The 15,850-nt window shown below is 36.6% G+C and overlaps 1 protein-coding gene across 4 annotated transcripts in view; it reads right to left on the bottom strand.

The window, feature by feature from the left end:
* The window catches only part of HMGCLL1 (3-hydroxy-3-methylglutaryl-CoA lyase like 1), a gene marked incomplete at both ends in the record, with an annotated part of 155,570 nt that overhangs the window by 87,638 nt on the left and 52,082 nt on the right, over nt 1–15,850 (bottom strand). For 2 of the 4 annotated variants that reach the window (XM_084228213.1, XM_084228215.1), the window contains one exon: nt 1,158–1,253. The exons of the other annotated variants lie outside the window; for them this stretch is intronic. In XM_084228213.1, coding sequence (XP_084084339.1) covers nt 1,158–1,253 — 96 coding nt within the window. The remainder of the gene's footprint in view (nt 1–1,157; nt 1,254–15,850) is intronic. 4 annotated transcript variants of the gene reach the window in all.

Raw genomic sequence — 15,850 nt, 5'->3', positions numbered from 1 at the left:
AATTTCACAGTCTAACTTATATAGGTCCATACTATGACAGGTACAACCATATCCCTATGTGTAATGCCTTTTCATCCTCTCATCAGCCTTTAATTAGGTTATCATTTTGAATTTACTTTTTCCTTTGCCCCTTTTATTATCTTTACCCCCTCCCAACTTCAGTGACTTTTCAAATACAGATTTCTCAATTTTCTAGATTAGGTTATAAAAGCAGTTATGGCAATGATTACCTTCACCAAGAGGAGGGAAATAAGTGACAAAAAGCTGACAATTGACAATTATATTCTATCAAGAAATGTTTAAGCCATGTTCTGTTTTCCTTTTTTTAAAAAAAGAGGAAAGCACTTTGAAGTGAATTTTATCAAAATGGATTAATGTATTTTTATGTTTAAAATGGAAAATCTGTATATGGAGCACTTTAGTCCTTAACAATACCATGGGACTGCTGATCTCCATGAACTAATACTAGTTATTTACAAATATTTATATAGGATAACAAGTGAGTTATATATGACAGTTTTAACTTTGCAAATATCTTCAAAACAATAAGAAGCAGGGGGCCTCCCTGGTGGCACAGGGGTTAAAGTCTCTGCACTATGAAGTTAATGCCAGTGACTGCAGCATGAGTTCAATCTCAGGCCAGGGAACTGACTCACATGGGCAGCAGACCTCTCCTGTCTGGCCCACTGCTCCCCTCAGCAGTGTATTTCAGTAAATCTGCCTGTTCTGCTCCCCACTCTGACTCTGGTGAATCCTCTCACTCCCCCCACCCCACACACACACCTCATGCCTATACCCCAGTTTGTTTGTTTTTTTTTAAAGATTTATTTTATACAAGCACTGGGTACAGTCAGAAGCGCGGGAGGGTAAGAGAATTCACCAGAGCCAGAGTGGGGAGCAGAATAGGCAGATTGACGAAATACACTGCTGAGGGGAGCAACGGGCACAGCAGGAGCGGTCTGCGCACCACGTGGGACCCTAGCTGGCCGGCCAGGGATCGCAGGGGCTGCGGGCAGCTTTGGCAGCCCAGTGCTCAACTACTGCGCCACCGGGGAGGCCCTATACCCCAGTTCTTGAATGCATAACTGAATAAAAATAATCTTTAAAAAAAACAGTAAGAAGCATATCTATTTTAGAAAAATTAGAAGTATACTCACAGCACGATGAAAACCTTGAAGATTAGGAGTAAGGACGGGATATCGAACACCTGGGTATTGATGAATGCCTTTCATCACTTCAGTGTGATCAGCCATCTTCAATACATAATAGTTTCAATATTAATCAAGCATGCTTTTAGATTTTTAGGTAGCTAATAATTACATGAACAGCCATTCTATAAAGTTTGCAATTACAAAACTATGCCAATGTAACTAGCTAAAGGTTAAGTAGTTTTCAGTGTCATAAAAACATAACTAGATATGGTTTAACTTATTTACATAAATAGGATCTGACTAGAGTGATTATAAATATTTCAGATTTCTGACTTGTTATTTTCACTTCACTGAAATTTATTCTTTCCATTTTATTTTCGAAATCTCAAATACCCCTCGAATTGAGGAGCTTGAAAGATAATATCCCATGCATTTACTTTTGACGTGAAAATTGCATGTCCAAATAATTCTCAATGTATTTCTTAAACTATTGTAATGGATACATATTACCATGTAACTTATTAAAATTATAAATTATTTGGTTAACACAGATGTTTTAGTTTCATAATAGTCATAATATTTTATGCAATGCTATCATAGGGCTACTATATTTATAAAGTAAATTAATACAGGAAAAATTGACCCCTCCTACCAAACCACTATCTTATGACAAACTACAAAGTTTGAAATTTTTCTTTTTTCCTCCTTTTTTTATAGGGACATTTGATTTACAAACTGCATGTGATTTAGAGGTATAGAATCACACCCTTATGATGTATGTCACTACCCACCAAGGCACCCATAGTCCTCCACCACCATCCACTGGGTAGCCTCAGTTTAAATTAGAAATTTCAATTCAAAGTCTGTTAAGTTAGCTTTTTAGAGCAGTAACAGTTGCTCAAACTCCATCATCACCATATGTAGAGATTGTGATTGACATAACCATGAGTATTGCATATAAGAATTGATATGAACAATGAAAATTAAACAAAATGACCACAAAGATAATTTTACAGATACAATAAACCAAAAATTTGTATCCTTAATTTGGGGAGGGAAAACTTATTTTTTCTCTATACATGTTGGTTTGTAGCAATAAGCATGTGTATTACCAATTTAAAAATGAAGCAAGTGTAAAGTATAATTGCTTTTCATAATCTAACCATACACTTGAAAGCCATTAACATATTATTTACTCTTATTTACTGAATTAATTTAATACTGCCAATGTTTAAAATATAAAATGTATACCTGCTATTGACTGTCTTCCATCAGGCCTGTGGACACCTACACTTCCCTGTTTCATGAAACCCAAACACATTTACTTTTGTCTAACCTATCATTCTTGCTTACTTATTTTATAGAGATGAAATCCACTAATATCCACCCCACAGTTGCATCCTTTATCCAGACTATCATAATCATTTGCAATGCATAAAAGCAAGGTCTCTCATATTCTAAGCATATTTGACTCTAATACAGATTTTTATTGATCACCTATTAAGCCCAAAGCCCTGTGGTAAATATAAGTACAGGAATCTAAGGTCTTATACTGAATTATTTTTTGCAATACAGTTGAGGAGACAAAACAGATGCATACTAAAAGTTCCCAACTCAAAGGAATAGTGGTTTGAACATAAAGGTAAAAATGGGAAAGCTCAGTATGATAATAGCCTAGGAAAACTTTAGAGAATATGGGATCAAAACTAGCTCCTTACTACTACATATTATAGATTTTTTTAAAAATGGCCACAGAAATATTTCCTACACCCATCAAGATGTAGCCTCTATTTTCTGAGGCTAGTTTGTAAAAAAAATGATAATTTCATATGGCTTTCTCTATGAGGGAAGTCACTATGGGGAAATCAGCTGACATGCTCAGAGAAAACAAAACAGAAATTAGTTTATACAGAGAGGTCCTGTGAAGAGAAACCAATGACCACAGCCAGTATCACTCTACGTTTAACTGAAGGTGTCTTCACATCATTTTAGCCTCCAGTATCCCAACTACCCACCTGAGACCTCAGATAGAGTGGGCCAGACAAAACCTGCCCCCTGTTCAAATTCCAAACCTTAGATTCCATGAGCAGAGTAGGCATTTATTCATATACTAGTTCTTAGGTAGAAGTCAAAATATTTTATCTGGATAGAGGAGATTCTTGGTAACTCATCAGGGAATAGTTTATAAATGAAGACAAGAAGCTACCCACGGTTATCTTCTTGAGGTTAGGGCCATATATTATCCTAAATAATCGTAGTTTGTTGTGAAGGCAAGAGAGCCATGGAGAATGGGTGTAGAATACTGGGATAAAATAGTTTTAGAAACAATCGAGAGGAACAAATGTAGTTTGGAAAAGAAAGACAAACTCAGGTGATTGAGAGAATCTAGTTTGGGGCAAGTTCTATTGTAAAGAAATGGCACAGGGAATAGACCACCCAAAGAAAAATTGAAAGAATTCAGTAGCTACTAAGTATAAGGAAGATGACTTAAACATGTAATATTCTATTTCATAGATTTTCTTAAAGATAATTAATGGTTGTGCATACTTCAGCAGTTCTTAATAACAACCATGAACTTACTTTTCATGCCTGAAAACTTACTCTTCGTTACACACAAATCATAATGAAAGTTTAGAACACTTATTCCTATTTTCAAGCAGGAAGATAAAGTTACTACTAGCTTTAGAGCATTGTAATCAAATCTAAAACAAAACTTTGACTGTTTACTATGATAACAGAAACGAATAAAGATTTGGATAAAGTATGACAGTGGATCACAAAGCGGCATAACAGGTACAAATTTAATATTCAAGATACATATGTATGTCATGTTAATCTGTAAGGAATTATTTCATTCTACATATAATTAAAAATAACTTGAATTCTTCTGAAGAAATTTATGTAATGCAAGAATTTACTAGATATATCAGATTAGAAAGTAATCACAGATGACAACTCCAAATCCCCAGATCATGAAAACTGTGAATTAATTATAAGCCAAAAAATCAGTATTTTCCCTTTGAAAATAGCCACATTATTAATGAAATAATACCCTGACTAAATTTAGTCAGTAAAAACAATTATGCAAAGTGCTTTAGGAAATTATGCTAGTAAACAATTCTACTGAAATGAATAAAATTGAGCAGGGTTTAAGTAAAAGTATAAAATCCTTGCTCAGTGAAGTGATATGAGCTCCACGGTGACAAGTCAGTGCTTTTTCTTACCCTTTTGATTTATAGTTATTCTGATAATAGCTATAACTGGAGTGGGGGAAGTACCTCTGTATAGCCTACTGGACACCCATAAGGCATGAAGAAAAGCAGCCGTTACCTTCTACCCAGGAATCAAAATGATCTATGACAAGCCACAGGGACTCCCTACTGAAATATGGGCACATCTAATGCTCCCTTTCCTATGTATACACCCCCTGCCATGTTCTGCTGTTGCCCTTTTTCTTTTTTAAAAGAAAAAAGCATTCAAAAGCTCGGATAAGAGCAACTAAAATTGTGCCACAGTACCAACTTATTAAAAAAGAAGGGTGCTACCAACTTTTTGAACTATTAGATTCAAAGTTAATAACTACTTAATTAAATAAAATGTTGAGAAGGCTATAGTTGTTAGGCATCCTGATTTCAAACTACACTACAAAATCATGGTAATCAAAACTGTGGTTACTGGCACAATGGAACAGACTAGAGAAACCTGAATCAAATCCCAGCATATATGGTCAACTAATATTCAACAATGGAGCCAAGAACAGCCCATGTGGAAAGATACTTTAACAAATTGTGTGGCACTACTGGAGAAATACATGCATAAAAGTTAAATTGAACCACTCATCACTCACAAAAGTCTACTTAAAATGGGTTAAAGACTTAAAGACACTCACTGATACTGGTATTGACAATCAATTTTTGGACATGCAGAAATAACAGAAGTGAAAATCAACATTTAGGACTATATCTTGCCTATAGAAAGTTTGAAAACATTTGCAAACAACCTGCTAGATAAGCTGTATGTTTTTGTTTTTGTCTTTGTTTTAAAGATTTATTTATTTTTACAAGCACTGGGTACAGTCAGAAGCATGATAGGGTGAGAGAATTCACCAGAGACAGAGCGGAGAGCAGAACAGGCAGACCGATGAAATACACTGCTAAGGGGAGCAGCAGGCGTGGGAGGAGAGGTCTGTGCACCATGTGGGACCCTTGTCGATGGCCGGGGATCAAACCAGCGCTACAGAAGCTGCAGGCAGCTTCACAACCCAGTACTCAACCGCTGCGCCACCAGGGAGGCCCCTGTATTTTTTTTTTAATATATTTTGGATAAGAATACCTTAACAAAAAGTCCACTTAAAAATGAGAAGGATTTGGAGGAAAAAGAGTAGCACAGGAAAACCCTGAACTCACCCCATTTCACAGACACACCAAATATACCCCTTCATATGAAACTATTCCCAGAGCTGACTAGCAGGATAACTACAACACAGCCAAGCTGAGATGGGTAAGAGTCAATTACCCACTACAGGGAAGGACCTCATAAGCATTTAGCTTTTTCCAAAAGAACAAAAGGGGATTGTGTTCCATACTGGAAACCCCAACCCTTTGGGACTCTAACTGGAAAGACAAGTCCTTAAAACATCTTGCTTTGAAACACTAAGGGGCATCTGTCCCAGAAAGCCAAGTGGAAGTAGAGAACTGCAAAAGTCATTTTAAATGGCCCACATACAAACTCACAACACAATTCAGTGCAGATGCACGAGTCTGAATAGTGTCAGGACTGTGTGTAAAGGTCATCCCTTTGCTGATCCTGTGTTGACTGTCATAATGGAGCAGGTCAGTTTAGTGTCTTTCTAGGGATGGAGAGCTTGGCAGGTTTTTTTGTTTTTTGTTTTTTGCTGGCAAACATACCGGCATATACACAAAAGTGACTCTTCCCTCATGATTTGTTAAGACATGCAGGATAGAGCAGGCACCAGGCCAGAGGATGTCAACACCAAAGCTAAAGCAGAGGTCAAGCACACCCTTCATGCCCACCAGCAGCATACTTGATTCTCAGCACAGACCATCCACACAGGGGACATCTCTTGACAGCGAGGTTTGGATAGCCAAGGGAGATTGAATTCCTGTGCCCCATGAAACTGTAACAAGACAGACAGTACTTGGTAGACTGCCAGCCCCAGATTACTGCAGAAGCAGCAGACAAAAGCACTCCCCTACTTTTCCTGCCAAAAGAGCCTGTTTCCCTCTCCTGAATCTTCAATCTGAGGGACATGCTACAAGTCTGCTCCACAGCTAGAGATGAGAGAGGCACTCTCGGGGAATAAAGACAAGCAGACACCACTTGAGTACTCAAACCTGGCCTTGCCACAACTCACTGGTACCTCACAGAATATATACTCGACTGGTACCCTGATTTTTGCAACTGTAGTCCAAGGTATCATCCAGATCTCCTAATCTGGAAGTTAGCAAGATTTAAGAGTATAACCCCAGAGGAATCTTTATATTTGCATATTGTATTAAAAGGCTGCCCAAGTATCTGGCTTTCAAGCAGCCTAAAACAAGGTGCTGACTAACATCCATTCTTTCAATGAAATGTAGGCATTGGCATGCCCTAAAGAACTAGGACCTGTCAAAAATAAATGAGGCTGCTTCGGCAATCACAAAGGTTTGAGAGTGCATCAAGAACAAAGACCGGGTTCAAAGAGGAGTTTCCTCGTCTACGCCAGGTCACTCCAAGACTGAGAGGGGCTGTTGTTCTGATACATAAAAACAGACTTAAACAAAATGAAGAAACAGATGAATATGTTCGAAGTGAAAGAACTAGATAAATGCTGAGGAAAATGCCTAGTTAAATGGAGAGAAGTATTCAAAATAAGAATATAGAAATACTCTCCATAATCTGCAGAAGAATGCATGTAGAGAGTAAGAATCCTAGCAAAATTATCAAAAACTTAAAAAGCACCATCAGAAATCATAGAGCAGAAAAATATAATAATTGAAAAATGCACTAGAGATACTCAACAGCAGATTAGATGAACTTGGAGATCAGCAAGCTAGGTGCCAAAGCAGTGGAATTCAAAAGAACAGCTGCAAAAAGCCAGGGGAAGTTTTAAAAATAAAGATATCATTAGGTACAGATGAAACATTAAACAGAATATCATCCAAATTATGTAAGTTCTAGAAGAAGTGAGAGAGAAAATCTATTTGAAGAAATAATGGCTGAAAATTTCCCTACATTGGTGATGGAAAAAGATATTCAGATCCAGGAGACACAGAGTTCCAAATAAGGTGACCTTAAAAGATAGCCACACAAAGACATATTATACTTAAAATGTAATGTTACAATAAAAGAGATAATTTTAAATTAGCAAGAGGCATACATTCACAGGATATTCCATGAGACAACCAACAGAATTTTCAGTAGACACTTGGATATTCTATTCAAAGTAATAGGTCCTAAAAGGAACCTATTTCTGCCCAGGATACTTTACCCAGCAAGGTTATCATTCCTAATTGAAGGAGAATTAAATATATTTTCCAGAAGCAAAAGTAAAAGCTTATCATAACTAAATTGGCCTAAATAAGAACTGTTAAAGGAACTTCATTAAGCTGAACAGAAAAAGCACTAATGAGTATCAGAAAAGATGTTATAGAAAATAGATCTCATTAGTAAAGATAAAGGCTGTGAATTATTTATAAAGAAAGTATGAAGATAATAATCATTACGAAATTAATGATTATTACAGTGATTAAGGGATACACAGAATTAAAAATGTAAAACGTAACATCAAAAATAAGAGATAGTGATAAAGTTTTAGAATGCTTTCAAATTTAGGGTACTATCAAGGCAGAATGTGATTAAAAGGCTATTATATTTGACACTTGTATCACTTCTCGGCCTTTTGGCTAAGATCAAGTGTCAAATATAATAGCCTTTTAATCACATTCTGCCTTGATAGTACCCTAATTTTGAAAGCATTCTAAAACTTTATCACTATCTCTTATTTTTGATGTTACATTTTACATTTTTAATTCTGTGTATCCCTTAATCACTGTAATAATCATTAATTTCGAAGGCCAAGAAGTGATACAAGGCTACTATATTTGAATCTCATGATAACTATGCAGCAAAACTCTAAGGTAGGTGTCTAAAAGATAATGAGAAACAAATCCAAACATAACATTAAAGAAATTCATCAAACTATAAGAACTACAAAAACAATCATAAAGCACTTACATATCAATATTACCTGAACTGTCAATAGACTAAATTCTCCAAATAAAAGACAGAGTGTGATTGAATGAATTAAGAGACACACCTATATACTGCCTATGAGAGAGTCTTCGGGTATAAAATATATATAGTCTAAGAATAAAGGGAAGGAATAAGCTATCCCATGAGAAATGAAATCAAATGAAAGCTACTCTTACATAAGACAAAAATGACTTCAAAACATAAGGTATAATAAAAGTCAAAAAATAAAAGACCTAACATAATGAAAAATGAGTCAATGAAGCAAGAGGATATAATTATTGCATACACCTGAAAACCTGCTCATGTCACTAATCATCAGGAAATGCAATTCAAAACCACAAGGCCATAACACTTGGTGCTCGAGAGAATGGCTATGTTTAGGAAGATGCTACAACAGGTGCTGGTGAGGATGTAGTGAAAGGAAACCCCAATTCACTGTTGGAGGACATGTAAATTAGACTAACATGAAAACAATTGGAGGTTCCTAAAAAATTAAAAATGGAGCTATCACATAATCCAGCAATGCCCAAAGAAAAACAGAATTTTAACAAGATATATGCACTATCACATTGTAGCAGCATTATTCACAATAATCAGGTTATGGAAACACCTGAAACATCCATGAAGGGGAAGGAGAATAAAAAAGGTGTGGTATACATAGCAAATGGAAATATTCATCTATAGGTAAGGATGATACCCTGTCATTTTTGACAATATGGATGGCCCTTGAACAAATTAGGCCAAGTGAAATAAGTCAAAGGCAAGTACTGTATAACTCACATGTGGAATCTACAAATAGCCAAAACCATAAAAAAAAAAAGAGTAAAATAGTGCTTAATAGGGGATGACAGTGGGGTTAAGCAACAAACCTATATAAAGTACAGTAAGTCACGGTGATGTAATGCACAGTATAATGAAAATAGACAGTAATGTTGTACTATAATTATGTAATGAGATATATACTTATATGCAGGCTCTGTTTCTTTTCTCCTATAGGATCCAGGGATAGATAGTCCCAAAACATCCCAGGAGATGCTAGATATCAGCAACACTGGGAAATCAGTGTATTGAAGTCATCCTGAGGTTTAGGGAAGGCCAAATCAATGCATTCAATGCCCTCTTTCCTGCTATAAGGGAAACTTCATTTTATTATCATTCAGAAGTGAGTCCCAGGTTTGTGACTCCAAAGTAACTACAATTTAGGGGGAGGGAGCAACAAACTACATAGCTTTAGAAAATTTCATAAAGCACATGATCATCGAAAGTAATGTCATCAAGATAGTTAAGAACCTTTCTGAAATATAGATTCATAGCATTAACAGTCATCCCTGTCCTCAGCATTCAGAATTACCATCAGGAATGAAGGGAGATAAGTTTAGCATGTCTTCATTTTGGTATCCCATAATATTTGAGTGTATCAAAGTCTATAAATTCTGTTTAATAAGACACTTTAAATTTTGCCAACAAATACACAAACTCATAACCCTCCATTCCTCTGATCGCTAATATAGTTTGGTAAATAATTACAATATGATTTCGAAAGATTCTTTGTTTTTGTTTATCCTACCACCATCGCTCAGGATAACATTCATATCTCTTTAAAATAAGCAGGAAATGTCAGAAGGCATTTGCCTACAATCTCCAAATGAAACACAACTGAAAGACTTACTTTCCCTATGCAGTAGTGCAGCAGGAAAGACGAATAAAGAACGTGCAATTTCTTCAACACATGCCATCGATTACTACAAAAATGTAAATAATGTGGTTTCAGACTCTATAACTCAAAACTCAATTGGAGCAGTAACTCCTCTTAAAGGTAATACATTCGTAAATTCAGTAATGAGAAAAAATGAGACCAGAGCTCTTCCTGACAACCCAGGGTGAAAATGCTCTACCCAGCTATGAATAGCCTTGTAGCCTGGGTACCATAACCCTGTCTCAGTCACAGACTCTTTGCATAAACCTCATATATCTTACCCTCAGTAGCACAGAGGAAATCTTGGTCTGCTTGAAGAAGCAAGACAGTTTTAATAAATCACAGTCTTACAATAATAAACACAGGAAATCTCTGGAAAATTGAACATCCAGTTTTTTTCTACCCAATACCCTGTCTTGGCTGCCACTGCTAAAATGGTCTGACACCATACTCAACAAAACTTCTTAAGTCCAGAAGCCTTAAAACTAATTTGGTCTGGTGTATAATTTCCTGTACTTTCTTATTCAACATTCTCTTTGTGTTCCAGGGACCATCATACTGCCCTCTACCGAATGGAATGCATGTTTCGTAGGAGTGACCAAAGCAAGTTGTATAGGACTCCTAGTCTCTTCCTGTGAATACAGGCAAAGCATCTTCATCATAATCAATTATTGTCTACAAATATTCACTTTTTTTACTTATAAACCCAATCTTCCCAATGGATTTGTGTGCTATAACTGGGAGACCAATGTTCCAGATAGAGAAATGAAAGTCATTCTATTCAGTAACATTTCCCAATTTCCTAACAGAAACATAGCAAATATGCATCATTTTTTCCCCCTTCAGGTCAAAGACTTTTGTGACCAGTCTTCTGGTCTTCCCTGTTAAGACAATCATGTTTCCAACAACAATCTGAAGGAGAAAGAGTCTGAAAACCCCAAGTATAATTTTCTTTGCATTCAACTGTGTCATCTATCATATATCATGCTTTTGCACTTGATAGTAACTGTCAACAATGCTATTTATTTCCCAATGCTATTTATTTTCCCATGGAAGTGGAAGTAATTTTTAAATACTGTATCTAATTTTATTCATTCTATACTGACAACAAATGGGGTTTTCCCTTCTATACTTACACTTTCTTCTATTAGTTATCTCTGCCAACAGTGGATAGCTATACTAACAAGAGAAAGTCTTGGCTGTTCATGGGAGATTAACTCACTGGCAATTAAACACTGACAATAAGGGCTGAGACAAAAAGGGTATTATTACCATGGCAGATGCCATCACTGTAATAGCTTGTATGAGCAAACTGAATGATCTGGCCCACATAGGGACCTGAAGGCTTCATTTTGGTAAAAAATATAGATGATGTAACAGGTTGGCCAGGGTGACAATGACAAACTGCTTAATGTTTTGTGAATATTAGGTTCTATTTTATTATAACTTATATTGACTTGATTTTAAAACCCCTTTGCATGTTTTTATTTCTTTTTGGTGATTTCATTCCCATGATTTTAACTTGCATTTACCTTATTATATGGATATTAGAGTTACTGCTAGCAACTACGTGTTACTTAATTTTGAATCCAACACAGAATTCAACTGAGTTTTTAATAGACATAACAAAAGCAATGCAATGACTAAACGGGCAGGATCTAACACACAGAGAGAATGAAATACTTTGCTGAATCATATTAAATGAGTCAGGTCTAGGATTTCCTATCGTTGCATCAGAAAATGCATATTCTATATCAAAACAATAGCTATACTGCCACCAAAAACCCAGGAAACCTGCAATCTGAAGGACTTAAGGAGGAAATGACTAAGGAACGCATTTCTTATTAAATGTGAAAAAATAAGTCACATCAATCTTACCTAAGAGCAGAGTTATATTTTATTAGTGGATCCCACATCATATCAGTTCTTGGTCTAGAGTAAGTATTATTAGTGCTTTAAAGTGATTAGTATAAAATTGCCTCAACGAGATACTTTAAAGAATACCCTATTTAGAGCCTCACTGGTGGCGCAAGGGGTTAAGACGCAACCTATGAAGCTATCCGCAGCCATTGTAGCACAGAGTTCGATCCCTGGCCAGGGAGGTGAACCACATGCCACAGGGGACCTGTCCTGATATGCCCTAAAAATCTGACTGTAGAATTGAGACTACCAGAGGGGAGATGAGTTAAGTGTGGAGGGGGCGCAAAGGACTATGATGGTGGGTGTGGTATAAGATACATTTGAAGGGGTCTGATCCTACATCTCTGAATCATATACAATGTTGTAAACCAATGTTACCTCAATAAGAAAAATTAATCAGAGAAACAGTGCATACTGAGCATCATAAATCCTTGAGTATTATCTTAACAGTTTCACATTTGGGAGTTAAAGTCCAAAAATATATTAAATGACAACTTTGTCATGAAAAAGTAAGACTCTTAATGACATTGTTCTTAATTATGATATAGTAAAACTACCTCTTACCTAGAGTAAGTTACCTAGTAGACTTGAATGCTGGGTAACATGTTCAATGTTAGCAACTTATAATTGTTTCAATTTTAATTGAAAAGTACAACCTTAAATAAAGAAAAATTGCTCCCTATCCTGACCATTTTTTTTCATATTTTCATATTCTTTTCTGAAACAGACAAAAGGTAATGGTCCAAAACTTTTGAATGTGTTATAATTTGCTTGCCCTATATGATAAAGTAGCAACATTGTAATTGCACAAGGCAATAACTTTACTGCATTTCAGGTTAACAATTGCTTAGAAAGACAGAAAAATCCACCCTTTGATCAGAGCAAAGCAGGGTTTTACCTTACCATTCATTTGTAAAGTTACAGTAAGTGGTATATACCTATTATTATAGAAGAAACACTTGGTTATTGTATAAAGCAAATTCACCACCTTATTATAGAGTGTTCCCAGTGGTACTGAGATAGCATAGGTTAGTCTCATCAAAAGGAGAAAAATACGATTGCAAATCTAAAGCAACATTTTAACACAGCTACTTAGAATAATGCAGAATATTTGTGCTTAATATAAAGCTACACAAATCTAATAGCTACTTTTCATTTCTGGAGTACAATGACATTTATTCTAGGGTGGGGGAGTGCCTTCTTGTTCTTATTCTTTCAAAGTATGCAGACATTACCTAAATAATTTGACACATTGGACTAAATTGTGTACATATGCCAGGCATTCCAAAATATGTTACAACAGACTCTGAAAATGTGTCACTGCAGAAGCTGGGACTCTGCTGAGCCTGTCTAGGCAGGGATGATGTAGCTTCAAGGATATATGGAAATAACTTTCTACAGAGAAGGCAGTGATTCAGGCAGGAGGTGACTCTCCCTTTCCCAGACTTTCTCTTAACTTGGGCTACATGTTTATAAGTTGGTGTACAGAGAAAAACTGTCTTCACTCCAGGGTAGAAGAGGTTATAAAGATTAATGCCTAAGATAGTTTTACCACTTTGCACCTCCCTTCTGTGTTAACCAGAGGTGAGGACAAGAGAGAGATGGAGGGGCCTGTGGATAAGTTGTTCTCCCTCTCTTCTCTGGAAATGGCAGGGCAGCATATCTCTCCCTAACTTGAATTTCATTTGAGCAAAACAGTTTTATGAAAGGAGAAAGTAGAATATTAGCAGCCCTGACCATGCTAAATATTATTATGAAATTTGGGATCTTCAGAGAGAAGAAACTGTCTTCCTATCAATTATATTTTTTAATTACGAGTAAGAAAACACGTAACTGAATACTAGACCAGTTGTTAAACCAAGTATCTTCTGATTATAAAAATGGCTCTTATGATACCCCTCCCTCCCTGCACTCCTCTAGGATACTCCACAGTCAACAAGTGACAGCTGTCCCTTTGCTCTAAAATGAGTTGGGGCAACTGCCCCAACTAACAGATGAATGATGTGTACTTTCTGCCTGACGCTTAAACAGTCACCTGTAGGGCCCTGAGCCACCTTATATGTCTAAGCCATGATGCTGTAAGGAAGGACAGACTAGCTTACGCAGGGGGACCGTGTGAGAAGCTCTGAGAACACATGTGAAAAGAGAGATGTCAGGCTGGCCTGAGGCTGTGCCAGGCCCCCAGCCCTGTGATTCTAGTTCTGACCACCACCTCTGAGAAACCCTTAGCCGATGTGACCTACTGAACCACTTCCAAATTCTTGATCCACAGAAGGCACAAACAAAGACAACTGTTGTTATTATGTCATGAAATTTTGGGATTGTTATGCTGATAAACAAAAGCACTAGCATTATTTTTACTGGTTTACAGGGACACGTGGCTATTTTGCACATATTTGACTACACACGTATTTGTACATACAGTTAGCATATTTGCTACAAGCTACATAATTAATGATAAAACACTGGAATTATTAATGCAATTTGAAGAGTCTGTGGCTACATACCATCAAATGCCGGGAACAAAAGGAAAGGGCAAAATAGTGATGTGGTGGAGGCCCGAAGAGTTAGCTTGGCATGAGTTATAGAAGAATTCACAGAGACTGAGATGTTAGAAGTAAAGCAAAGTTTTAGTGAAAGTATTATCTAAGAGAGCAAAGGGCAGGAATCTGACTGCCTGCCCCAGTGCAGGGGCTGGGGTCTAGCTTTTACATTTGAGCTTATTCTGCCTTGTGGTTGCTTAAAGGGGCACACATTTTTCATTAAGACTGAGGGACAGGAAATGTTGCTGGTTGCCGTGCTGTTGAAAGGGGCAACTGGCTCATGACTCATTTTTATTAAACTTTTTTTTTTTATTTTCTTGAAAAGCTAACATATTTTATCTGTGTGGATATACCTCTCAGTACAATTTTATCCTTATTTAACTTTTGATAACCATTTGTGGTAATTTACTAAGGAATTCAGTGTCTCTTCTCTGAGACCAAATTTTGAGCACACAATTATTTGACTTGTAGAAATTCAACATATTCAAATATGTTGAACAATAAAATAAGTCTAATACATTTAGAACCTATTGATAAATAAAATATAACATAAATCCTCTTTAATGTAAGCCTTTTTACAGAATAGCAGCATTACTGTGTGCTCTTAGACTACCAGCTCAGGAAAAAAGAAAATAGTCTTCCTCAAGAATTAGTCTGAGTGATGTAAATTGGCTAGTTCCTGCCACTTATTGTGATAATTAAATATTCATTTTACAATAGGAAAAAAACACATGAAAGACCTAAAAGTAGGGAGTAGGACAGCAATTAAGTGTGTATTAGTAATTTTAGTGTGTTGTACAAATGTACTAAACAGAGGTGAGCAGTCCAAGTCTCCTCTGAACAGAGTTTGGATAAATCACATTCCCCTTCTGCTCCCCAACATATTTGGATAAAATGATTCTTGAAACTTCATGAAATACGAACTAGGCCTTGATCAATTTCACCAGAGTCCCTGGGATTCTGAAGATGGCAGAGGCCAAATCATCTGAGATGTAATGAGCCTCACCTGGAATACTTCTCAAACTGTGACGAATTCCTGCCAGTTAACAGTATCTCATGTGCCCTCATAGGCAAAAGAATTTGGGGGTTCTGTACATGTTCATTCTCTCTCTCTCTCTCTCTCTCTCGTGCATGCACATGGACACGCATACAGAAGTGTATGTACACACACGCGCACAAACCCTCTAACTCACCACCTTTCTTGCCTCTTCCCCAGATACAAACACCCCCTCTAAAAGAGCAGGGCCAGGAAAAGAAACCAGGAGGAGACCCAGTAGCAGAAGTTC

This window comes from Talpa europaea, assembly GCF_964194135.1.
Source record: "Talpa europaea genome assembly, chromosome: 2".
Classification (NCBI taxonomy): Eukaryota; Metazoa; Chordata; class Mammalia; order Eulipotyphla; family Talpidae; genus Talpa; species Talpa europaea.
The sequence above is the reverse complement of the archived record's forward strand: the minus strand, read 5'-3'. Positions and strand labels throughout refer to the sequence as shown.